Source organism: Mauremys reevesii, linkage group 16, assembly GCF_016161935.1.
Source record: "Mauremys reevesii isolate NIE-2019 linkage group 16, ASM1616193v1, whole genome shotgun sequence".
Taxonomy (NCBI): Eukaryota; Metazoa; Chordata; order Testudines; family Geoemydidae; genus Mauremys; species Mauremys reevesii.
Window position 1 is genome coordinate 5,450,930 of NC_052638.1, and position 26,305 is coordinate 5,477,234.

The 26,305-nt window shown below is 44.9% G+C and overlaps 1 protein-coding gene across 1 annotated transcript in view; it reads right to left on the minus strand.

Moving 5' to 3' along the window:
• GFOD2 (glucose-fructose oxidoreductase domain containing 2) overlaps positions 1–26,305 on the minus strand; it is a 53,128-nt gene that overhangs the window by 13,980 nt on the left and 12,843 nt on the right. Inside the window, exon 2 of the mRNA XM_039503905.1 lies at positions 14,304–14,647. Within this exon, the coding sequence (XP_039359839.1) occupies positions 14,304–14,562 (259 nt within the window). The 5' untranslated portion in view covers positions 14,563–14,647. The remainder of the gene's footprint in view (positions 1–14,303; positions 14,648–26,305) is intronic.

Genomic DNA, 26,305 nt, shown 5'->3' on the forward strand with positions numbered 1-26,305 from the left:
TTCCAATTCTGGCACCAAACCACCTAGCCTCCGAGTACATTAATCGGAAGGGGAATTTCTTAACGGTTCTCCAGGTGCTTGTGGATCACCGTCTGTGTTTCACAGACATTAACGCAGGCTGGTCCGGAAAGGTGCATGACACACGCATCTTCCGGAACATTGTCCTGTTCAGGAAGCTGCAAGCAGGGACTTTCTTCCTGGACCACATGATCATCATAGGGGAAGTCGAAATGCCCATTGTGATCCTGGGAGACCCTGCCTACCCCTTAATGCCATGGCTTATGAAGCCATACACAGGGCAACTTGACAGCAGCAAGAAGCAGTTGAACAACAGGCTGAGCAAGTGCAGAATGACTGCAAATGTGCTTTTGGCCGTTTAAAGGCTCACTGGCGCTGCCTATATGGGAGGTTGGACCTGGCCGATGACAATATTCCTATGCTTATAGCCGGGTGCAGTTGGCGCCCTAATATTTGTGAAGGGAAGGGTGAAAGCTTCACTCAGAGCTGGACCGCTGAGGCTTAGTGCCTGCAGGCTGAGTTTTAACAGACAAAGACCAGGGCTATTAGAGGGGTGCAGCATGGGGCAATAAGGATCAGAGATGCCTTGAAGCAGCAATTTAAAGCTGAAAGCCACTAATATTTGTTGCTATGCTCGGGAGTGCAGTGCTTGTAATGCTAGGAGGTGATTGTGATTGGTGCAGACAATTTAAGAAAACTGCCTGTTGCTTTGCAGGGCTCTGTTTGCTGTCAATGAATGGAATAAAGATGGCTTTCAAACCAAAACAATTCTTTTATTAAAAAGCAACAACCTGAGGAGCGAAACAAACAAACAAAAAAAAAACCACATCAGCAGTGTGGGGGAAATGGGTGGGAGGGTCCCAGGAGGAGGTGGGGTCCTGGAACAGTTAAAGATGTGTGTATGTCCAGGTACCACATGCAACCTTGTCCTTTGGAGTACAGCACAGCGGGTACTGTACTTCAGCAGGGCCAAACTGCAGAGGGACGGGTGTTGAGTGCAGTGGGTAGTGGGAGTCCACAGGGCTGGACTGTGACAGGGCAGGAGTGGAATGCAGCAGGTACAGACTGGAGCCAGGAGGTTGATAAGAGTGGGCTGGCAGTGTCTAGGGGGCGCATGGGAAAGAGTTTTGTGACAGCGGCTGCAAGGGAGGGAGGGCGCAGAGCTGCTCAGTTTGCAGTGTTAGTATCACCTAGAGCGTGTCTGCTCGGTGCTCCATGACGTTTAAGACCTGCTCTGTGGCCTTGTTCTGGTGTGTCGTGTTCTCCTTTCAGTCCCTCTTCTCGCTGTCCTGCCACTCCTTCAATTCTTGTTTTTTGGCTGTGGAGTGCATCATGACACCACGCAGTTAGCTCTCTGTGGCCACTTTCTAATTCTACGCAGCCGTTCAGCCAGCAATAACAACGAGGAAGGTTGGGCTCCCAAGGTCATCTCTGTGAAGCCAAAATGCAACATTTTACAGAAGCAGTCTTGTTTGCAACACACAGAACACTGATTCAGTGATTTAAAACACAGCCACATTTCACATACCTGTCACTAACTGGCTGACTCCAGGCAAGCACACATGAGCCACAAGACCCCCAAAATGGTGAGTAACCGCAGGGGAAATCAGTGTTCCAGGACAAGTAAGTGTGTGTGTGTAAAATCATTACTGTCCCCACGCTTTCCACAAGCTGTGCTCATTATGGAAGATATCTCGCTGCTGAGGGTGAGCAGAGAATCAAGGGGGGGACACCATTGCTGCACACAGGCTTCCATCCTGGCCCCTAATGCAGCTCGCCTGTGTGCAGCAATGGTGTCCCCCCACCCGCCTATCACAGCAAAGTGGCGCAGGAAAGTTACGGTTAATGGGGCAAGAAACAAAGCAGCTCTGCCAAAGAGCCTGCGGCAGCAGATTGCCCAGTATCTCCATGAGAGTTTCGTGGAGATCTCTGAGGGAGGTGACTGGGACGTGAGGGAGTCAATCAACAGCCTGTTCCACCGCTCAGACTAGGCATGTGGTGGTACATGCTTCATACAGACACAAGCCTACTTTCTGCAACCCTCCTGCCCCCAACAACTCGCTTCTGCAATTCCCAAAATAAAAGCCATTTACCAGAGCCTCCTTTCCTGTTTGCGCTTCGCCAAGCTCTGACAGCTGTACTGGCTAGCCTCCTCCAGGTTAGAGAAGAGCTCCTGGCTGCATGCATCTCTGATCTCCGAGTCATCCTGCCTCTGGTTCCCCCTCCTCCTCCACATCCTCCTCCAAGATTTCCTCTTCTGGCTCGGTCCACTCGTGACCTGCATGCAAGCCACCATAGTATACACAGTGGCCTTCGCAGTGGAGGTGGGGTCGCCACCGAATATCGCATCCAGGTCTTTGTAGAACCAGCAGCTCATGGGTGCAGCACTGGAGCAGTGGTTTGCCTCCCATGCTTTGTGGTAAGCGTTCTGCAGCTCCTTCACTTTGACCCTGCACTGCAGTGTGGCCCCTTTCTGTCATGCATCGTGAAATCTGTCCGTAGGTATCATAATTCCTATGGCTGAAGTGCAGCTGGGACTGGACAGCCTCCTCCCCCCAAATGCTGATGAGGTCCAGCAGCTCAACATTGCTCCAAGGGTGGGGGATTGCCTGCTGCGTGGAACAGGCATGGTCACCTGGAAAGATGCGCTGAGACCACTGCACACATCACCGAGCAAATAGGAAGGGTCTTTAAATATTCTCAAGGAACTTAAGGGGTGGGGCTCACAGTTGGTGACCTAAGGGCAGGGCAGTAGAGTTCAAACCGATGACCAGAGAGGCGAGAACAGGCATTGTGGGACACCTCCTGGAGGTCAATCACAGCGCTGTAATCGACCAGGGTGTCTACACTGGCACCGCAGTGCTGTAGCCCCGGCGCAGAAAGCTCTACGCCTCTCGTTGGGTGGTTTTTTTACAGCGCTGCAGCTGTGCAGTTTCTGCACACTCAGTGGCTTGGCAGTGTGTGCACCTCGGGAGTTACAGCGCAGGAAGCTGCTTTACTGCGCAGAAACTTGCCAGCGTAGGCAAGGCCTAAGAGAGCTACCAGCGGGGAGCCTGAAACCTTAAGTGGGTGCCCTTGAGGGACCACGAAGGGGGGGGATACAGGTGCAGTTATCACAACACTGTCACAGTGATATGGAGTCTTTCACCTCTAGGTCACAAGTTCAAATATGGCCTGATGTGTTTTACTATTTCCAAAAAGATCAACAGCGACTGAATTCACACCATGTCTGAAACACGAAGCAGACAGCCTGACAATCAAATTCAGATTTCAATCAGCCACATGATCCCCTGAATGCAAAAGAAACATCAAATTACAGGTAAAAAAATTCAAGCTGAACGTAAAGTGTTCAAAACAATACTTCCTCCTAGTTAACACCTACATCCGAGACAGTGCAAAATTTCATTCAAAATCAGGCTTACTGTTTTGCTCAATGCTTTGTAATTATATAGCACACTCCAGGGCTTTACAAATGTGATCTAAGTGAGAAGATGAATAAAAGTCTTCCCTGAAATTTAGTTATACATGTTCCCATAAAGACAGCACCTATTCAAATGTTCTGAACACAGTGTTAGAGGAGTAGTTCTTGAGCAGTGGCCGGAGAATGAAATTTTTTGAAAACCAAAATATGTGGGTGATCAGGGAGCCAAGAAGGCAGGTGGGCCTGTGAGAGGATGTTCCTTACAAAGTACTCTGCAGATTGAAACAGTGGAAAGGGGCTGTAGGCTAATATGACTGGTCTCTTAAAAAAAAAAAAAATCCCTCCAAAAAGTTCCAACGCATATTATCATCAGGACAGCTACACCAGATTCCTTTTCAAGTTATGGCAGTGCTCTTTTTGCCTTGACTCATTACACACACTCACTAGTGTAAAGGCAATTTATATTGCATAATAATGGGAGTGTATTGCAAATATTAAAATGCAATTGTATGTTGTCATCTAGAACTCTTCCAACAGAAGTTTAACACCACTTTAGGAGTGATGTCGCCCTACACACATGGGATAGTGTAATTTTACAAGACTTGAGGTGTTTTAAAAGTGTGCTCTACTCTACCTTTTACTTAGTCAATTAATTTGACATTGTTAGTTTATCCAAAACAAACCCAATATAAGGAACACTTTCTAAGAAATTAATCCCATAACCTCTTCCTGTGAGATCATGAAAATCTGGAAAGCTGCTATTAAAAATGCCTCCTAGGCAGACTAAAAAAGCAATTAAAACAAAATTAATGGAATGTTACAGCAACTCACCCAAGTGATCTAGGGTTACAAGGCAAGTCAACCAGCATATGTCCATTCTGAGCTCTTATCTTCAGGGTTTGACCTTTCAGCCATTTTACTTTATAGTAAACTAAAGTGCTTGCACACTTTTTAAAAGGACAAAAGTTGATTGTTTTTAAATTTGCTAATTTCAATAATCCACTCCTTTAGTGGATTCCCAGAATTTGCTGATTGCACTAAAGAGGTGAATGACCTGAACACTGGGCGATGAATGAACACTAGTTATCTCTGCATTCTATTTGTCATTTAGCAGTCAGCCAGGTTCAGTTTTAGTAACCAGTGCAGAGATCAATACCGTATGTACATCAGAACTAAGGATATTACCCTGCACCACTGATGTCAACGGAAGTTTTGGCACTGCTATCTAAGGGGTGCAGAATCAGGCAGTAAACACTAATTCTGTTGACATTTCGCTGCTTATCAATCTGCAGCATGTAATGAATCTGTACTGGGTTTTTAAGACAGATTTTTTCCCATGTTTGATTTTAAAGAATTTCATATTAGTGAGAGAGCTCACGTAACAACCAGGTATGATTAGAAGAGGTGAAAGATCTAGAAAAATCCTATTTCTAAACTACAGGAACAAGATACACAGTGTAAACTTTCAAGCCTTCTCTGGCTGCATAAGAAGGGAGACTGCATTCACCCCACAAATCTGCATGTCAAGTCTCCAACAAATTGAAATGAGCAGGTTAGTAGATGTAGCACTGGTTATTATGCACCCTCTTTACAGGAATTTTGGTATGGTACATTAGGCCCAAATTACTAGGCAAGGGACTCCAATCTACATGGCAGAGCTGCATCGAGTCCTAAAGCAAACTGAATTACTTGGTAACTTTACTGACTAGATAACCATTAGTGGTGAGGAAATAGTTATACAAAATATGCCATATTGAAGTAAATTATTTGTGCGCTCTATAGCAGAGGGAGCAGAGAGGAAGGAGCCTCTTTGGGGTGACTAACGGGAGCGGGAAAGAATCCGCTGATTATCCTTCATGTGGGAATGAATGATACGGCTAGATTCTCGCTGGAACGTATCAAAGGAGACTATGACAGGCTGGAGAAGACACTTAAGGAAATCGAGGCTCAGGTAATCTTCAGTGGGATTCTGCCTGTTCCTAGAGAAGGGCAACAAAGGTGTGACAAGATTATGGAGATCAACAGATGGCTCAGGCAGGGGTGCTATAAGGAGGGCTTTGGGATGTATAGCCACTGGGAGGCATTCATGGACAGAGGACTGTTCTCTCAGGATGGACTTCACCTGAGTAGGGAGGGAAATAGACTTCTAGGATGGAGGCTGGCACAACTGATTAAGAGAGCTTTAAACTAGGAATTTGGGGGAGATGGTTGGGAGATGTCCAGTTAATCGCCACGCCGGATTTTAACATTGAGAGGGAAGAAAACGAAGCAAGAAGGGATACCGTCGTGGGTAGGAGAATGGGCATAAGGAGGAAGGGTACTGTAGATACAATTCTAATAGGTGATACTGGCGGTAGAACGTCTGGGCCTAACCGGGTAAAGAAAGTGAGTGAAACCAAACAGCAAGAATTAAGATGTTTGTACACCAATGTGAGGAGCCTAGGTAAGAAAATGGAGGAACTAGAGTTACTGGTGCAGGAAGTGAAACCGGATATTATAGGGATAACAGAAAAACAGTAGAATAGTAGTCATGACTGGAGTACAGGTATTGAAGGCTATGTGCTGTTTAGGAAAGACAGAAATAAAGGTAAAAGGTGGTGGAGTAGCATTGTACATCGATGATGAAGTAGACTGTAAAGAAATAAGAAGGGATGGAATGGATAAGAATCTGTCTGGGCAAATATCATATTGGGGAAGAAAGCTACTAGAGCCTCCCCTGAGATAGTGCTTGGGGTGTGCTATAAACCACTGGGATCTGATTTGGATATGGATAGAGACCTTTTTAATGGTTTTTAATGAAGTAAATACTAATGGGAATTGTGTGATCATGGGAGACTAACTTCCCAGATATAGACTGGAGAACAAGTGCTAGTAAAAATAGGGCTCAGATTTTCCTAGATGCGATAGCTGATGGATTCCTTCACCAAGTAGTAGAAGAACCTACAAGAGGGGATGCCATTTTAGATTTGGTTTTGGTGAGTAGTGAGGACCTCATAGAAGACATGGTTGTAGGGGACAACCTTGGTTCGAGTGATCATGAGCTAATTCAGTTTAAACTAAATGGAAAGAAACAAAAATAGATCTGGGACTAGGGTTTTTTATTTCAAAAGGGCTAACTTTAAAGAATTAAGGAAATTACTTAGGGAAGTGGATTGGACTGAAGAACTTGGGGATCTAAAGGTGGAGGAGGCCTGGAATTACTTCAAGTCAAAGTTGCAGAAACTATCAGAAACCTGCATCCAAAGAAAGGGGAAAAAATTCATAGGAAGGAGTTGTAGATCAAGCTGGATGGGCAATCATCTCAGAGAGGTGATTAAGAAAAAGCAGAAAGCCTACAAGGAGTGGAAGATGGGAGGGATCAGCAAGGAAAGCTACCTTATTGAGGTCAGAACATGTAGGGATAAAGTGAGAAAGGCCAAAAGCCATGTAGAGTTGGACCTTGCAAAGGGAATTAAAACCCAATAGTAAAAGGTTCTATAGCCAGATAAATAAGAAGAAAACAAAGAAAGAAGAAGTGGGACTGCTAAACACTGAGGATGGAATGGAGGTTAAGGATAATCTAGGCATGGCCCAATATCTAAACAAATACTTTGCCTCAGTCTTTAATGAGGCTAATGAGGAGCTTAGGGATAATGGTAGGATGACAAATAGGAATGAGAATATGGAGGTAGATATTACCACATCCGAGGTAGAAGCCAAACTCGAACAGCTTAATGGGACAAAATCAGGGGGCCCAGATAATCTTCATCCAAGAATGTTAAAGGAACTGGCACATGAAATTGCAAGCCCATTAGCAAGAATTTTAAATGAATCTGTAAACTCAGGCGTTGTACCATATGACTGGAGAATTGCTAACAGTTCCTATCTTTTAGAAAGGAAAAACAAGTGATCCGGGCAACTACAGGCCTGTCAGTTTGACATCTGTAGTATGCAAGATCTTGGAAAAAAAATTTGAAGGAACAAGTAGTCAAGGACTTTGGGACAAAATACAACATGGTTTTATAAAAGGTAGATCGTGCCAAACCAACCTGATCTCCTTCTTTGAGAAAGTAACAGATTTTTTAGACAAAGGAAATGCAGTGATCTAATTTACCTCTATTTCAGTAAGGCATTTGACACGGTTCCACATGGGGAATTATTAGTTAAATTGGAAAAGATGGGGATCAATATGAAAACTGAAAGGTGGATAAGGAACCAGCTAAAGGGGAGACTACAATGGGTCATACTGAAAGGTGAACTGTCAGGCTGGAGGGAGGTTACTAGTGGAGTTCCTCAGGGATCGGTTTTGGGACCAATCTTATTTAATCTTTTTATTACTGACCTTGGCACAAAAAGTGGGAATGTGCTAATAAAGTTTGCAGAAGACACAAAGCTGGGAGGTATTGCCAATACAGAGAAGGACTGGGATATCATACAGGAAGATCTGGATGACCTTGTAAACTGGAGTAATAGTAATAGGATGAAATTTAATAGTGAAAAGTGCAAGGTCATGCATTTAGGGATTAACAACAAGAACTATTGTTATAAGATGGGGAGGCATCAGGTGGAAGTAACAGAGGAGGAGAAGGACCTCGGAGTATTGGTTGATCACAGGATGGATATGAGCCGCCAATGTGATATGGCCGTGAAAAAAGCTAATGCGGTCTTGGGATGCATCAGGTGAGGTATTTCCAGCAAAGATAAGGAGGTGTTAGTACCGTTATACAAGGCACTGGTGAGACCTCATCTGGAATACTGTGTGCAGTTCTGCTCTCCCATGTTTAAGACGGATGAATTCAAACTGGAACAGGTGCAGAGAAGGGCTACTAGGATGATCCGAGGAATGGAAAACCTGTCTTATGAAAGGAGACTCAAAGAGCTTGGCTTGTTTAGCCTAACCAAAAGAAGGCTGAGGGGAGATCTGATTGTTCTCTATAAATATATCAGAGGGATAAATACCAGGAAGGGAGAGGAATTATTTAAGCTCAGTACCAATGTGGACACAAGAACAAATGAATATAAACTGGCTATCAGGAAGTTTAGACTTGAAATTAGATGAAGGTTTCTAACCACCAGAGGAGTTAAGTTCTGGAATAGCCTTCCAAGGGGAGTAGTGGGGGCAAAAGACATATCTGGCTTCAAGACTAAGCTTGAGAAGTTTATGGAGGGGATGGTATAATTTGATAGCCTAATTTTGGCAATTAATTCGTCTTTACTAGCGGTAAATATGCCCAATGGAATGTTAGATGAGGTGGGATCTGAGTTACTACAGAGAATTCTTTCCTGGGTGTCTGGCTGGTGAGTCTTGCCCACATGCTCAGGGTTTAGCTGATTGCCAGATTTGGGATTGGGAAAGAATTTTCCTCCAGGGCAGATTGGCAGAAGCCCTGGGGGGTTTTCGCCTTCCTCTGCAGCGTGGGGCACGGGACACTTGCTGGAAGATTCTCTGCACCTTGAAGTTTTTAAACCATGATTTGAGGACGTCAGTGGCTCAGACACAGGTTTGATACAGGAGTGGGTGGGTGAGATTCTGTGGCCTGCGTTGTGCAGGAGGTCAGACTAGATGATCATAATGGTCCCTTCTGACCTTATAGTCTATGAGTCTATGACTAAGTAGTGGAGCAGGGGCCACACAGTGGCATGAGAGGTAGTAAGAGTGCAAGCACTACCTTGGGAGGAGCAGGGGAGGCTTGCAGAAAGCGTTACTTGCTATCCAGAGTACTTCACTACTCTGGCAGGCCTTAGGAGCTATACATGGCTGTTCTGGGCAAGGCTTCAAAGCTGCATAAGAATTGTATGAAAGGGAACCCAGCAGCCATGCGCTAAGCCCCACAGCTGTGCCTCTGTGGGTCAGGGTGACCAGATAGCAAGTGTGAAAAATCAGGATGGGAGTGGGGGGTAATAGGCATCTATATAAGAAAAAGCCCCAAATATCAGGGTTATTCCTATAAAATCGGGACATCTAGTCACCCTACTCTGGGTCAGGGAGCCCTAAATAAGTACTCTCTCTTAGACGTCTCTCCCCACATACTACTTCAGCCCTTCTCTCCCTGCCTCTCCTCGCTTATCTACACAGGAAACTTATACTGGTATAAATAAGGTGTGAATTTAAACTGCTATAGTTATACCAGTATAACTTTCACTTGGACACTCTTATTCCAACATAAGAGTGTCTTTTTTCTGTTCATTTTGTGTCACTTTGGCAGAGGTTTAAGCTAAATCAAAAGAGCTATCTGTTCTGGAATAAGATTGTCCACAAGGGCAGTTATACCGGTGTAACTGGTAAACTGCCCTGTGTACATGCGCTCTAGGAGATGGTTCTTGCTGTTCTGAACCATCCAGGATCTCTCTCTCTGTCTCATGCTCTGTCCTTTAATGGCCGTACTTCTGGAAAAGCACTGAACTCCCCCTTGTGGTAAAAACATACAGGAAGGAAAGTGAAATGGGTGGACAAGTCAAGGAACTGGAAGGCGTTATTTTTGTGGAATGTGTGGCAAAGAGGTTTAGGCAAAATGGTAAATTATATGGGCATTTGCACAGCAGAATAACTGTTACATACAGCGTCCTGACAATTGTAGCATCTCTATGGTGATACTACACCCAAGTTATCTTTCATAGTAAATTGCAAGAAAAGTTGTTTACCCAGAGTTAAGGTTGCCCGGTGATAGCGCATGTCCTTCCAGAATGGCAAGTTCAGCAGAACTCAACCATCTGAAAACCGGGGGCTACACAGTTAAGGTAAATGCCCATGCACCTGAACACTACCCTCTTCAAGCAATGCCCCAATATGCCCATAAAACACACTCACTCCCACTTTGCCTTTTCACTGTAACGGACAGGCATGACCTGCACTTGCCCTATGCTCGAACAGAGAGCTGCTCCCCCGATCAAATACCACACTTGTAAAATTTAACAACCACTTCGTACCCTTTTACAACCCCTTTACACTAAGCCTCAGGATACCCCCTAAACCTGTCATTTCCCCTACCCAGCATTAAAGCCACAGACTGCTCTCTGATATCACCTCACTACTGAGGATACCTATGGCAAGACCACCCCAGTGCCCTGCTATTGACACAACCTACATAATTCTGTACTGAAATGATGCAGACTGGAACCTCAAGGTACATATAAACCTTTTCCCTTTGATAACACACAAAGGGGGGACGACTCAAACCCAGATCTCCTCGTATCACAATCACAGCTCTTCCAAGCTGCTCCAACTTATTCCTCCGCCATCCAACAGCTACATCTAACACAGTGATAGAGAATTACTAGTGGCTATTGCCTGCACCAGGCAGGTAGAGTTAACTATGTGGGCGTTTACCTTAGCTCTGTATTTCCTGGTTCGCCGAAGGTTGACTTTGCTGAACTTGATGTTTTGGAAGGGCATGAGCCATCACTGGGCAACCTTAAATCTGTGGTAATGAAGTTTTTTGCTATTTAATTTGCTAGTTTTTTTAAACAGAAAAAGAAATGCTTGTCGGTGGGCGTTAACGGTCATTTAGACAGTTGTGGTTCTCACTGAGGCTTGCAGTGGATATGCTACCTCAGATAGGCTATGGCTAGGCATTAATCAAAAGACCTAGCTTTTATACAGCGCTTTTCATCAGCAGATTTCAAAGAATTTTACTTGGATTCACCCCCAAAAACAAACAGAAAACCTGGAGCCGGCCCCGCTCAGGGCTATACAAAATAAATCCCCCCCTCTTGCTCCTGAGTGCGGTGGTCCCTTTAAGGTCAGGGCTTGTGCACACTGGCAGCTGAGTTGCAGGAAGATTATGCTACAAATATTCTGCAACCCTATGACCACCATCCTTGACGCACCTATTCAGTGATTAACTGACATGGCTGCAGTTTCCAGAACTGTCTGTCCAGCACTTCTCAAAATACCAGATTCACTTCAGTTTGCCCCTCCTGCCTCCAAACATTTAAATTACAATGTTAACCCCATCACCACCAGTACTGCTACTTATCCAACATGAAAATGTCTATAACAGGAAATTTTGAAGAATCTTAGCATGATTTAGTCCACAGGCTCATCAATAGTTCTGAGCTGTGTGAAGTGAAGTGCATGTGGATGTATAATCAATAACTAGAAGTATGCGCCTCTATTGCCCTGTCCTCCACAGGCATTTGGGAGGGACTGAGCAAATTTCAATTTCAGACATAATCGTAATAAAATGACCAGCTATGTTTCAAACCTCAAGAAATCCTGCCTGTTTTGAAGTACTGCCAACATGTGACAACTCCGTCTCTGCAGGAATGTGATAAACTCAGTCCAAAATGCTTTCCTTCATTTTGCTACTTCCTGTTTACACAAGCTCTGAAACAGAAAAATCCTCCCACTGCTTGCGATAAGGAGATGGAAAAGCTGTATGCAAATGGTAACAGTAATATACTTGGTCAACATCACAGGACACCTGCTCCAGGAACGACGAAGGTGAATTATCGAAAAATGCAAAAACAGTGACTGAGCCCTTTTCTGTCTACCTCAAGACAAACATACATGTAATGCATTTGTAATACATTATCCCACAAAGCCAGACTGACAAACAAAGCATACATCACAAAGATCTCTCTTATCTTTCAAATAAGCACAAACCCATCTAAGCCAAGAGAGAGCAGCTGAATGGCTCCCTCTTTATCTACTCTATAAATCAACTCTTTAAAGGATAGGGTAGGGTAGGTGCAGCCATGTTGGCTCTGGTGTCCTGAACAAAATCTAATTTGGGTTTTTCTAATATTCTGCCTCCCTAAGTTCCCACCCCAAGCCATTACAGTTAGATATGTTTATTTTTGCTTTCTACCTTAAACTGATGCATTCTATCAAGAGGTGGCTGCATTTCAGTTGTGGGCAATATGAGAGACATTTTATGATGTGGCTTTAGATCTTTTGGGATGAAAAGTGGTACAAAATGTAAAATAGTTTCTTGCCTTTCTGATTACTTATTAGTCATGCTGGTCTTAATTCTGATTACTGTCTAGGTGTTGATCAGCTATGCCTTGCTCATGGCTCGAAGTTAATATTACAATGTCACTTACATTAGGACTGTACCCCTACATGTTACTGGATTGTTAATTAACTGTTTATGGCTACCAATAAATTAAAAACATGTAAAGTAATATTAGTGCCACCTGGCACCACTGCCTCCTCCCATGGCCAAACACCTGACATTGTGAGACTGGCTTTCATTGCACAGCAGTCTAGCCATTCTAAGTTCCCTGATCTCTCGGCTGGTAAAGCACAAGTATGCCCCAGCCACATTAAATTCCCTTGCAAAAAGGCTCTAGATGTAATGATTGCTATTTTAATGCTGATATCCTAGCAGGCATACTTGCCATCTCTGAGCCCATCATATAACAGGTGTTCCTCCAAAATTCTGGACCAAGGAAGAACATTCTTGGTAGTATAGGCATGTCTCTGGAATTTGGTCCCACCAGAAATGTGTTTAAGGAACATCCTACCTAGACAAATTTAGAAAAAGCTGAAAGACAGGAGAACTAGTAATTATCTATTGACTCTGAAACGGCCGCATCAGACAGTCTTTAGATGAGGCCACTTCAGGAAAAATAGAAATAAATGAAAAGTAAATAATCCTCTGCTGTTCCAGAGTTTATTTGTTGATCTCTTAAAAGCCATCAGTCCCTCTCTTTTCACTTTTCCATTAACTGCATAAACACTTGTCTCACAACTTCATTTTCTTCACCTCCTTTGATTGGAGTGATGCCATTTCATGTTTCCTTACCTTTGAGGAATGGGAGTTTTAACAACCTACATTTGTCTCATGTTCAGCTTAGTTTACCAGAAAAGGTTCAACCACATAAATTCATCTCACTTCACGTGTAACCGACAGAGGGTATCATAGCAAGTGAAACAGTCGCCATTTAAACAGCATTTAGAAGAGATTTTAGCATCCAGCCCTGTATCCTGTCCTCTGACAGTGGCCAATGCCAGGTGCCCCAGAGGGAGAGAACCTAACAGGTAATGATCAAGTGATCTCTCTCCTGCCATCCATCTCCACCCTCTGACAAACAGAGGCTAGGGACACCATTCCTTTCCCATCCTGGCTAATAGCCATTAATGGACTTAACCTCCATGAATTTATCCAGTTCTCTTTTGAACCCTGTTATAGTCCTAGCCTTCACAACCTCCTCAGGCACGGAGTTCCACAAGCTGACTGTGTGCTCCGTGAAGAAGAACTTCCTTTTATTTGTTTTAAACCTGCTGCCCATTAATTTCATTTGATGACCCCTAGTTCTTATATTAAAATGGATGGAGCATGCTCAGTAATGAATAGTCAAAGAATTTAGCTGCCAAGCTCACAAGGCTCTTGAGCATCTGCAGATTTTTTCAAAATCTCATCACTTGGTCAAATTTGGTCTTTTTTTTTTTTAATGTGAACAGCAAAAAAAAAAAACTCCCTGACCCAGAGGGAGGGAGCCAGCACCACACCATCCCTGCTCCACAGCATGGGGGCACTGGAGCTTCTGTTAAACCCTTGTAAAAAAAATTTTTTTGAATGTGGGCAACAAAATGTATTCTGCCCTAATCTCGTTCTCCAAAGTCGCTGACCATTTTTTCTGAAACTTTCCAAAAAAATTCAGCCTGAGGCAGACACCCAGCAGGGGAAATTTCAGCCTAAACAGTTAAAGTTATAAGAAACTATAAACAGGGTCTTCTAATGGGAAGTGTCAGGTAACTAACTATAGGCAGCACTACTAGCTCCAAATACAACACAATTTGGATGGTGTTTTTATAGTACTACTGATTATTCATTGACAAGTCAACAGCTACAAATTTAAATCTATTAGAAAAAGTGTTTTTTCAATCAAAGAGTCAAAAAAAAACTTTTGCTGGGACTCAAAAGAGAAAACACAGTACCTAGCGCTTTCACAGCAATTTGCCGGGTTAGTGGTGGAGGGATGTTGATGCAAACCAAATCTACATCCTGATGTAGCAAGACATCATCAGTCCGACTTGTGTAGAACTCAATGTTCATTTCCTCTGCTAGCTGCTTTGCTTCCTCTTCAGTCTTCCCCCAAAGTGCTTCGATGGAGAAACCCTCTGCTCTCAACAAAGGTACCAGTACCTGGGCAGAGCTGCCAGTCCCAAAAACGCCCACTCCAGGAAGCATTTTCATTGCGTGTTCACTCAAGCCTGAGTGTTCATACGTAGACCGCCAGCATCAAGTTTAGCTCCTCAGCCTTCCATCTCAACCACAGCTCCTAAAACAGCAAATGTTACAGTTGGATATTACCAAAGGGTACATTTTTACATCAAATGCATTCACTACTGAACATTAGCGTCTATCATTTTGGTGTCGTATGCAAAGTGCTGAGAGACTCACTCAAAGTGAAATCATAGATAAACCTAAGACAGAGCAGCAAAAGCCAGCAGACTAAAAGGAGAACCACAGTGCCCTTGTCTTTAATGCGAGGGTGTAACACAGAAACAACATCTTAAAAGGTGAGCTTCCAAGAGGCTATTTGACTCAAGATGAAACACTGCATACGGAGATATTTAGTCTTAATGGCCACATCTTCACATTAAAGATGAAGCAGAATACCATATGCCTCATTTTTTGCCCATTTGGTGCAGTCCCCAGGTAATCTGGCATGGTTCAGTGAAGTTTAGACATGCCAGACCTATGGTCTCTGTGTTATAAATGTAGACCTCTATAGTCACACACAGGTAAATATACTGTTCTGAACAAAACATATTCCAAGTAATTATGTTGGTAAAATGTCAAGTGTGATGGGTCTCTGTTTAACTAGTTTAACTGTAAGCACTAAAAATAAATTATACAAGAGGAGACAGTAGAGGGTACAGCCACACTACAATTTGGGAATACAGTACCATCCAGGCTGTTGATGTCAGCTGAGAAATAAAGATATTGGTTTTCATAGATTCCAAGACCAGAAGGGACCATTGTGATCATTTAGTCTGACCACCCGGTATAAAACACAGGCCATAAAACTCCCCAAAACAATTCCTAGAGCAAATCTTTAGAAAAACAGCCAATCTTGATTTAAAAATCAGTGATGGAGAAGCCACTAAGACCCTTGGAAAGTTTAGGAATGTAGGTACAGAGAGGAAGAAATCATAGAAAGCACCCTTCTAAAGAAGAGACATAAAATGTCTAACAAAGAATCAAAACAGAATGGTACTACAGCCCTGCTAAGCTTGGCATACATATATATTACTAAAACCTCTCCTGAATGTAGATTCTAAGGGCTTGGCTACACTTGAAACTCCAAAGCGCTGCTGCGAGAGCGCTCCCGTGGCAGCACTTTGAAGTGCAAGTGTGGTTGCAGTGCCAGCGCTGCATGTACTCCACCTCCCTGTGGGGATTAGCTCCCAGCGCTGGGAGCCGCGCTCCCAGCGCTGGGGCACTGTTTACACTGGCACTTTGCAGCGCTGTAACTTGCTGCGCTCAGGGGGGTGTTTTTTCACAGCGCTGTAAAGCGCCAGTGTAGCCAAGGCCAAAGCCTGAGGCAGTGCAAAGGCAGCAACCTTTCATATGAAGAGTTAAAGGCAGGGCCGGCTCCAGGCACCAGCTCAGCAGCAGGTGCTTGGGGAGGCACGTCGGGCTCTTCAGCGGCAATTTGGCGGCAGGTCTCTCGGAGGGAAGGACTTGCCACTGAAGAAAGCAGCGGCCCCTTGGAGCTGCCGCCAATTGCAACCGCAGCTTCATTGACATTAACACAGGCTGGCCTGGAAAGGTGCATGATGCACGCATCTTTCGGAACACTGGCCTGTTCGGGAAGCTGCAGGCAAGGACTTTTTTCCCAGACCAGAAGATCACAGTAGGGGACATTGAAATGCCCATTGTGATCCTTGGAGATCCCGCTTACCCGTTAATGCCTTGGCTCATGAAACCGTATACAGGGAAGCTTGACAGGAGCAAGGACGGTTCAACTACAGGCTGAGCCGGTGCCGAATGACTGTGGAGTCGGCTTTTGGCCGTTTAAAGGGGCACTGGCGATCTCTGTATGGGAAGCTAGACTTGGGGGAAAGCAGCATCCCCGCGTTATATCCGCGTGCTGTACCCTCCATAATATTTGTGAAGGGAAGGGTGAAAGATTCAGTCAGGCATGGACCTCCGAGGTTCAACGCCTGGAGGGTGAATTTGCACAGCAAGAGAGCAAGGCTACTAGAGAGGCCCAGCACAGGGCTTCAAGGATTAAGGATGCCTTGAGGGAGAAATTTGAGGCTGAAAACCAACAGTAATGTTTGGTGCCTTGCACGGGAGTGAAGTGCAGTGGTTACAATGTTAGTAGGAATCTGTTTTTCCTAAGCTGATCTGCAGTGCCTGTTTCTTTCCTGGGCTAAGGTATCTTTGACTTTCTGCAATAATAAAGACTGTTTTCAAAAGCCAAGAATTCATTTATTGAAAAGAAAATAACTTTATTGACAGACACACAACATTTTGGGAACCTAAAAGGGCAGGGGCGTGGGGTGGGGAACTATGCAGTCACAGGTTTGAATATGTCCTGTCTGGAGTGCTGTGCAATGACTGCCGCACTTCAGGATGCATATACTGCATGGTGAGGGGGGTTGAGTGCACAGGCTAAGGGTCGTAGTTCTCAGGGCTGGTTGGTGAACGTACAGATGTTGGAGGCAGCTGATGGTGGTAAGAACCTGGATGCTGGGGAAGGGGGTTTTGAGCTGACATTGGGGCACAAGGGAAAGAGCTTTGGGATGGGGGGGGGCAGCGCGGTAGTGCTCTGCCTGCATGGCTACGAGCGCCTGGATAGAGTCTGCTTGGCGCGCCAAGATGCTTATCAGCTGCTTTGTGCTTTTCTTCCTGGCCGCTGCATTTTTCTGGCGGATCCTGCTTTCCCTTTCCCTCCAGTCCTGCACTTTTTGATTCTCTGTGGCAGAGTGATCCATAACTGCTTGCAGCAGGTCTTCTTTGCTTTTTCGCGGCTTCTTCCGGAGGTTTTGGAGTCTTTGAGCTGTTGATAACACGGGCAGCCGAGAACTCAAGGTTGCTTGTGGAAAGGCAAAAAAGGCAACACTTAACAGAGGCAGCATTGTTTATATCTCAGACAGTTATTCCCACACAGTGAAGAAGTAACATTCTTCACAATAGCATAATTTTCCCATACCAAAGAGAGCGCACACAACACACAGGAGCCCTGAAATGGTGAGTAAGGGGGACTGATTGCTTCAGGGCTGTACTGTCCTCGAGGTTTCTGTGCGTTGGGGAAAGCAAACAGCTGCAGGGGGCACCTACACTGAACACTCTCCCAACATTTTCCACAGGAGTTGATCCTGGAAGATCTCTTGCTGCTGCGGGTCACCTGGGAAGAGCGGGAAGGTCTTCTACAGCAATGCAGATTCCGCCCTGGCCCCTATGCTGCTTGCCTGTGTGCAGCAATGGTCCCCCCACCCCTCGCTATTCCACATCTAGGCATGCATGCAGAACCCTCCCTCCTCTCCCGAAAAATTTCCATCCTGAAAATAAAAGCCGCTTACCGAGAACCCGCTCCTCTGTTTGTCCTCCACCAAGTACCGGCTGCTGCGACTGGCTACCTTCCTCCTGGCTTGAGAAGAGCTCCTGGCTGCATGACTCCAGGGACTCCGGGGTGTCTCCCCCCACCCCAGTACCCTCCCTCTCGGTTTCCTCCTCTCCGCCCCACTCCTCCTCCTCCCCCCCCCCCCGCTCTGAAGTGTCCATGGTGGTCCTCGGATTGGCGGTGGGGTCACCCCCAAGTATCGTGTCCAGCTCTTTGTAAAAACGGCAGGTCGTGGGAGCAGCGCCGGAGCGGCAGTTTCCCTCATGGGCTTTGCAGTAGGCACTCCGCAGCTCCTTCACTTTAACCCTGCACTGCAGGGCGTCCCGGTCATGGCCCCTTTCCATCATGGCCCTTGATACCTGCCCAAAGGTATCGTAATTCCTACGGCTGGAGCGCAGCTGGGACTGCACAGCTTCCTGCCCCCAAACACTGATGAAGTCCAGCAATTCACCAGTGCTCCATGCTGGGGCTCGTTTGGCGCGTGGAGGCAGGGTCACCTGGAAAGATTCACTGATTGCACTCCACACCTGGCTGAGCAAACAGGAAGGGGATTTTTAAAATTCCTGGGGCATTTAAAGGGTGGGTCACCTGAGGCCAGGGCAGTAGAGTTCGAACTGATGAGCAGAGTGGCTGAACAGGCATTCTGGGATACCTCCGAATACCTCTGGAGGCCAATAATAGCGCTTTTGGTGTCCACACTGGCGGAGCAGCGCTGCATCACCAGCACTGCAGTCGTTATTCCCCAGGCCGAGGTGGAGTACAGCCAGCACTGCAGCCAGGGAGATGCAGCGCTGTATGTGCCTTGCAAGTGTGGACGGTGAGTGAGTTACAGCGCTGTAAAGCCACCACCAGCGCTGCAACTCTCCAGTGTAGCCAAGCCCTCTGTATCATCACTGCACAATAAGATTTAGTTAAAAACAAAGTTTTAACTAATACGATGAAAGTGTTCTCTTCAGTGAGAGGAAGGAGAAGGAGGCGTACTTAGTTTATGTTTTTATTCCTTCCCACATTTTACATTCTATGCCTGATTCATTCCATATACCACCATTAGTGCCTTGTGGCAGTCCAAATATAAATTCTTTGTGCATCTGATGCCTAGCTGATGTAATTCCCTTCTGCCCAATTCCCACATCAGCAATTGTCTAACTAAAATACCCCTCAAAGTGTCTATTAGTTATCATGGTAATATAATACTATTCACAGTGAGGGTACAGTACCTTGGTACGTGTAAAAAGTACTTTAAGTTAAGCAGTGTGAAACGAAGTAAGCAGGGGGAGACATGACAATAAAATGAAGTTTCACAACTCTACTTTAACAGGAAAACTAACGGATAGTTTGTATTCCTGACGCCTACTATATGGAAGGATGTTCCACAGCATTTGTCTATAAAAAGCTTCTTTCCATAGCAAACACTGTCTCCTCAGTGTGTTTGTTCTGCTTACGCTTTTTTACTCCAGCCAGGATCTCCCCTTAAAATTTGCTCCAGTGTCACTGATAGGAAGTTTTACTAAACTTACTTGATTAGAACAGATAGAACATTTTTTCTTGAACTAGTAGTTTTATACAAGATCTTTCCCATTGATTTTTAAATAAAAAGGTATTTAATTAAAAGAACTGCATGATCCTTAGCTATAAAATTATTTTTGCTCACACACATTTAAAAAAAAACAACTCAGTTTGCAGGTACAATAGATGAAAAATATAGTATGAGAAGCAGTTCATATGGTATTTCTGGTTTAACATTTGTTTAAGTTACATAAAAGAAAAATGAGTTAATAACTAAATACAAATATGAAATCAAATGAAAACTTGTTACATTTCTCATCTTCAGCACTGTAAACAATTCCAGTTTGTATGTAACTATGTTTTGTAAAAGGTTGCCATGTGTAATCTCTCTACATATCTTGTTTTATATGTTCATTTTTCTGTTGCTGAAATATTTAATCAGACACTATTATGTTTCAGTTATATAACCCCTAATAATTTGATCAATGGTATTTTGCAAGCCCCTTACCAGCCAATATACTTGCATTCTAAAAGATGATCGCCATCGCCAATGTACCAATGCCCATTGATTTTCTTAGATGTTCTTGTCCTATTTATGGCTACATAGAGAAATATTATTTGTTGCTTGGGCTCCTTAAGAGTGTTCCTTTAATAGGTTTTTATTTCCCTATAAAGTGGAAACCTATGGAAATTAAGGCTCTTACCACACCCCTCTTTCTCTAAGTGCATCAGTATGTTGACATTTTAGTGATAAATAAAATATTTTAAAATTAAAATAAGAACTGTCTATAGAGAGCTGACATTTTACTGAGCACCAGATTTTGCAACTTTTGCTCATGTTGAGAAGTACCTTACTCCTTGAATATCCTCACTGACTCAATGGCACTATGGGTAGAGTATTGCTCTATTCAGTGCGTGAGTAAGGGTATCACAGTCCGGCCCTTAGTGTCATTGTTAACTGAAATGCAAGACCATATTGAGTAGCACTGTTAACCCGAGATTATTTCCTTCATTTCTTCTGCCCAATACCACGTTATACCTGCTATTGCAATGAACTGATTTCTTCACCATCTATCACTGTGATTTACATTTTAATGTGCTTTTGCTGACCAATTTACAGAACTCTTGTGGCTTTGTCTCTAGTATTCCAACACACAAATGTGTATAAATTTGTGTTTGACTGTCCAGGTGAAAACTGTACTGGTGGCGACCCTAAGTTTATTGGAACTATGTTTCCTTCTCTGTGTTTAGGAAGCTTTTTTAAGGGACCACATTTCTCTTGTTCAGAGAGAGACAAAGAATCGGGGAGAAAGAGATAAAAGTTTTCTTCAATTATTCCTAAAACACCCTACGGGGGCCAGAGCAAGACTGTCCCTGATGACATTACAAAAAAGATACAAGAGCAAAGATGTTTCTGCCATGTTAGAAAACTATTTCAGTCTACGATAAAAGGCACTTCCAATATTCAGCTGCCATTTTCCTTTACTCTGGCCCACACTGAACAATTCCTCTCTCTTCATGGCATTTACCTCCAGCCAACACAGATACTCGTATACAGTTACTATGTCCCCACATTTGCCAGGCATTTAGCCAACCCAGACATAATTAGTTCTTATAATCTTTCCTGATAAAAATCAGTCCCTCCAGCTATTTAGTTAATGCCCTTCTTTGAATTTCCTCTGCCCAAACCTGTCTGTAGTATCTGAAGCGTTGTCTCACCAGAGCTACATGAAAAGCAGCCCTCACCCCCCATTCCGAGACACCTACAGTCCAAGCTTGGCTTTGGGGGGACTGTTATATATCCCATTGCAAATTCACATCCAACATCATGTCCACTCTTGACCTTTTTCAGGGTTACAAAGTCAGGTACATTTCTTCTTTTAAAACAGTATGGAAGGATTTACGTTTGCTTTTCTTTAAAAGCTCATTTTTGGAGAGCAACAGTCTCCTTTCTAAGCTGAAAATGGGGATGTCAAAGAGAATTGTTGACAGACCCTTAGCAATAGCAGGTCAAACAGGGGCACTGTCATGAAAAAATGCCTACAAACCCTTCTATGAGCAACAAAAAGCACTGTCCTTTTGGTAAGAGAGAAAGAGCAAAGCACCATTTATAGGGTTCCCTACACATCTTCCCCTCCTAGAAAAGCCACATTGTAAGTTAAACAGTAAATGAGACTGTAAAATTAAATGAGTCTCACTATTAACATAGCAATTTTTTTTTTTTTTTTACAAGTTACTAGTGCTTAGTAAGCACTCTGGAGCAAAGACTGGGCCTCCACATACGTTCATGCAGTGCCTGCTAAAATGAGGCCTTAATCTGGCCTCTGGGTACTATATTTGGCTTTCTGACGCAAGTAAGTCAGAGAAATAGCAAAGCAAGCCCAGCACCACTGAGCTTTTATTTTGCTTGAGGTGTATAAATGTTTATGGAGACTATAAAAAGTTACCAAATATTTACCCAATGTGCTTGACATCTATTCATTGTTCTGTGTGCTGGTACTCGTAGAGTGCCATACTCCTTGGCTTTTTTTTATTGGCAGATTGCAGAGCTCACTTGCAATTGGAATTCACTCCCAGTTAATAAGCATCTAACATTAAATGGAACCCTGTCAAACAAGTCTAGTACCAAAGGACTTTGAAGGACATTTATTATGTATATAAAGATTTCATTTCACTGATAGGAAACACTTTTCACTTTCATGCTTATTTAACTTTATCAGCTAATAATGCCTTCTACCCAAATGGCAGTTTTCTATGAGTGTGAAGAATGCTAGTGTACAATGCACCTACATTTGGTGGGGTTGGGGCTAAAAAGCAAGAATATCACAGCCTCCAGCAATTATGTAGAGACCGAGTCAAAACTACAGAGCACATGAAACGAGGCTACGAAGGCCTAAACTGCTTGAAGTTAATGATCCCAAACATACCGCTTCATAAAATATTTAACTGCAGGCCCTTGCCACTCAAACTGAATTCACTGTTTTAACTCCTTTTAAGTTTTGATTTACTTTTTCTGTATTTCCTGTCCTGACAACTCTTAGAAATCACACAATGGTTTCCAAGGAAGTAAACTGATACGACACAGACACTAGACCCTAACATCAGTGAACAGTATTCTTGCCAGGAAGTTAAAGTATGGATTGGATGAATGGACTATAAGGCTGGCTAGATCATCTGGCTCAATGGGTAGTGATCAACAGCTCGATGTCTAGTTGGCAGCCGGTATCAATTGGAGTGCCCCAAGGGTCGGTGCTGGGGCCAGTTTTGTTCAACATCTTCATCAATGATCTGGATGATGGGATGGATTGCACCCTCAGCAAGTTCACGGATGACACTAAGCTGGGCGGGGAGGGAGAGGTAGGTAAGATGGAGGGTAGGGATAGGGTCCAGAGTGACCTAGACAAATTGGAGGATTGGGCTAAAAGAAATCTGATGAGATTCAACAAGGACAAGAGCAGAGTCCTACACTTAGCAGGGAAGAATCCCATGCACTGCTACAGTTCTGCAGAAAAGGACCTGGGGATTACAGTGGATGAGAAGCTGGATATGAGTCAGCAGTGTGCCCCTGTTGCCAAGAAGGCCAACGGCATATTGGGCTGCATTAGTAGGAGCATTGCTGGCAGTTCGAGGGAAGTGATTATTCCCCTCTATCTGGAGTATTGTGTCCAGTTTTGGGCCTCTCACTAGAGAAAGCATGGGGACAAATTGGAGAGAGTCCAGCAGAGGACAGTGAAAATAATTAGGGGGCTGGGGCACATGACTTATGAGGAGAAGCTGAGGGAACTGGGCTTATTTAATCTGCAGAAGAGAAGAATGAGGGGGGATTTGATAGCTGCTTTCAACTACCTGAAAGGGGGTTCCGAAGAGGATGGAGCTCGGCTGTTCTCAGTGGTGGCGGATGACAGAACAAGGAGCAATGGTCTCAAGTTGCAGTGGGGGAGGTCTAGGTTGTATATTAGGAAAAACTATTTCATTAGGAGGGTGGTGAAGCACTGGAATGGGTTACCTACAAAGGTGGTAGAATCTCCATCCTTAGAGGTTTTTAAGGCCCAGTTTGACAAAGCCCTGGTTGGGATGATTTAGTTGGGGTTGGTCCTGTTTTGACCGGAGGGTTGGACTAGATGACCTCCTGAGGTCTCTTCCAACCCTAATCGTCTATGATTCTATGAACACTCAGGAAGGTGAAGAAACTTGCCCATACCAATATTTAGACAGTAACATTTCCATCAATTCTTCATAGTGATAATCTACTTTCAAGTAGTCAGTCAACTAATTTTAGCTTCAGGAGACTGCCCAATTTTGATCCTTAGGGAATGCTGCTATCTGTTTACATGAGGGGATCACTTTTCCCATCTGCGCACATTTCACTATTTAAACCAGAAGCGTCAAAATTTTGCTCAGTTGAGGACCATGATGGGAGTAGGCCAAAATCATGAGAAATGCACCTGGACTCAAAGTATTTCCAGGCATTTACCCAATATCTCTGAATTATATCTAAGATACCCACTCTTTCTAGGAGGTCCGATGACACAGACTTTATTCAAGAAAGGTCACTTATCTGTAATGTTCTGAGTGTAGTGCTGTATACTTCCACCTTCCTAGATCACATAGCATTGCTGGAGATTTATAGTTCTGTAAATTATGATCTTAGCTGCAAGGCACTATTATTATACACCATGCCTGCCTCAAAACAAATACCACACCCATCACACCTAACTGGTAATTTTTTTTTTCCAATTTAGGTTAAACTAGTAAGGCCAGCTTCTCCTGTTATGTATCCATAGATAGCAATACCCTTGTAAAACTCCATTTACAGGTCAGTAATCATCCTCTTTCTAAAGCCAAGTGTGGTCTATGGCTCGGAGTAACTAAGTAGCTCCAAAACATTCAAAGGCAGAAATGCAAAAGGATTTTGTTTTCCTTTAACATGAAGGTAGGCAATTTATGCTAAATATGAGATTTATTTTTATGAAAAGTAACTCCAATATCTAATCCTAATAAAAACTACACTCAAAACAATTATCTACAGAAGAATAGGGACAAAAGCCATCATGTTTGATCAGAAGCAGATTAAGATTTATTGGAGCTCTGGGCACAAAGAACATTCTGGTCCTCCCAATATCATTTTGGCTCCCCTGGGGGCCACCAGAACCAGAGGGGATGGAGGGCCAGGCCCTCCCCCCTTTTATCATGGGCATAGCCTCAGGCAGGCGCAGAGCAGCAATGGCATGGGTATTGCCCCCCCAAACTGCAAGCCTCAGGCCAGAGGCGACAAGAGGAGCGGTGCTGCATGTGGTTGCTGCCACAGACACAAAGCCCAGGCGGCAGCTGAGGCCGTCTGTCAGCAGGAGGGACCCAGCAGGGGCAGCCTGACAGCAAGAGCACTGAGCAAGCCCAGGTGGAGCGTGGTGGCCACTGAGGCCAGGCTAGTAGCAGTGGGAGCTGCACTGGAGGCCGCCTCCCTTCCCAGCTCCTACCTGCCACCTCCCAGTGGGGGCAGGGCCTCCTCTCCCTGCAGAACATGTCTGCAGGGAGGGGACAGGAGACCCGACCTGCAGCAGCATGCTCCAGGGGGGCGGGGACACAGGCTGGGGGCTGCTCTCAGGCAACCTAGCCCCCACCCAAGGCAAGTGGAGGGACTGGGGCCACTACCTAGCTCCGCCTTGTAGCCTAGCCATGGAACAGTGCCTCGGGGGAAGAGGAGCAACAGAGAGCAGTGCCACAGTTCCGGTTCCGGCACCGGTGGGGCCCCCCCACTTCTACCCAGGTTCCAGTGCTCTGCAGGGGCCCCCGGGCACGGGGCCCATGGGCTCGTGCGTTAATCTGCCACTGCATTTGATAAATACAGAAAAACATACTACTGCCTTGATTCTGTGCTCCTCTCGCTTCTACAAGACTCACATCTTCCCTTTAAGTTTTTTAGAGCATTTCTTTAGCCAAAGTGAGAGATCCAAAATGATACTCTGAGGTGTCTTACCCTTGCCCTATGACTGGCTTTTACCTTACAGTTTTTGCCCAAATTGAATAAGAATGTTTAAGGCCTGGTCTGCTTATAAACTTACACCACTTAAACCACCAAAGCACTTTTATTACCCAAAGAGCATACACACAGGCTTGCACTGAAATAACCACATTGGTTTTCATTCACCCTTTTTGTTTTCCAAGTGTGTTACTCTGAGCTGTTGAGAGGGTGGAGGAATTTTCTAGACACCCAGAGATATGGAACTCTGGGACTATTTTACCTGTTTGTCCCATGGGTTTCCTGTTTCTTTGAGCCTCTTGTCACGACATATATAGGAAAGTCAGAGGGGGGGGGTGATTCTAATGCTATCCTAGGCACAGGGCCGTCCTTAGGCATATGCAGCTGCGTAAGACACCATGAAATTTGGGGCACCAAATTGCCCCAAATTTCATGGTGCCCTAGGCAGCTGCGTGCTGCATACGTGGCAGCACCAGCCCTGGCGACCAGCCCCATCCCTCGGCCAGTCCCCCCACGGGCCACGCCCACTGCAAGGGGCGGGGCAGGGCCATCCCTAGGGGGGCATGGGGCCCCAGACAACTCTCTGCGCCCCACCTCTTACCCTTCACCCCTGCTCCATCCCCGGCCTGCCCCCATTCCACCTCTTCCCCCAGTGACCCTGCACTCACCGGCAGCGGTGGGAAGCAGAGCAACCTGGCCCCAGCGTGCTCTGCTCCGCCAGCTCCTAGCCGCGGTGCTCTGCTTCCCACTGCTGGTGAGTGCGGGGAAAGGACTGTCGCCCTCTGCACTCGCTGGCGGCGGGAAGCAGAAGAATGCAGCCCCAACCCACTCCACTTCTCTTGCCCCAGCCCCGTCGCCAGGGTTGGGGAAAGGAC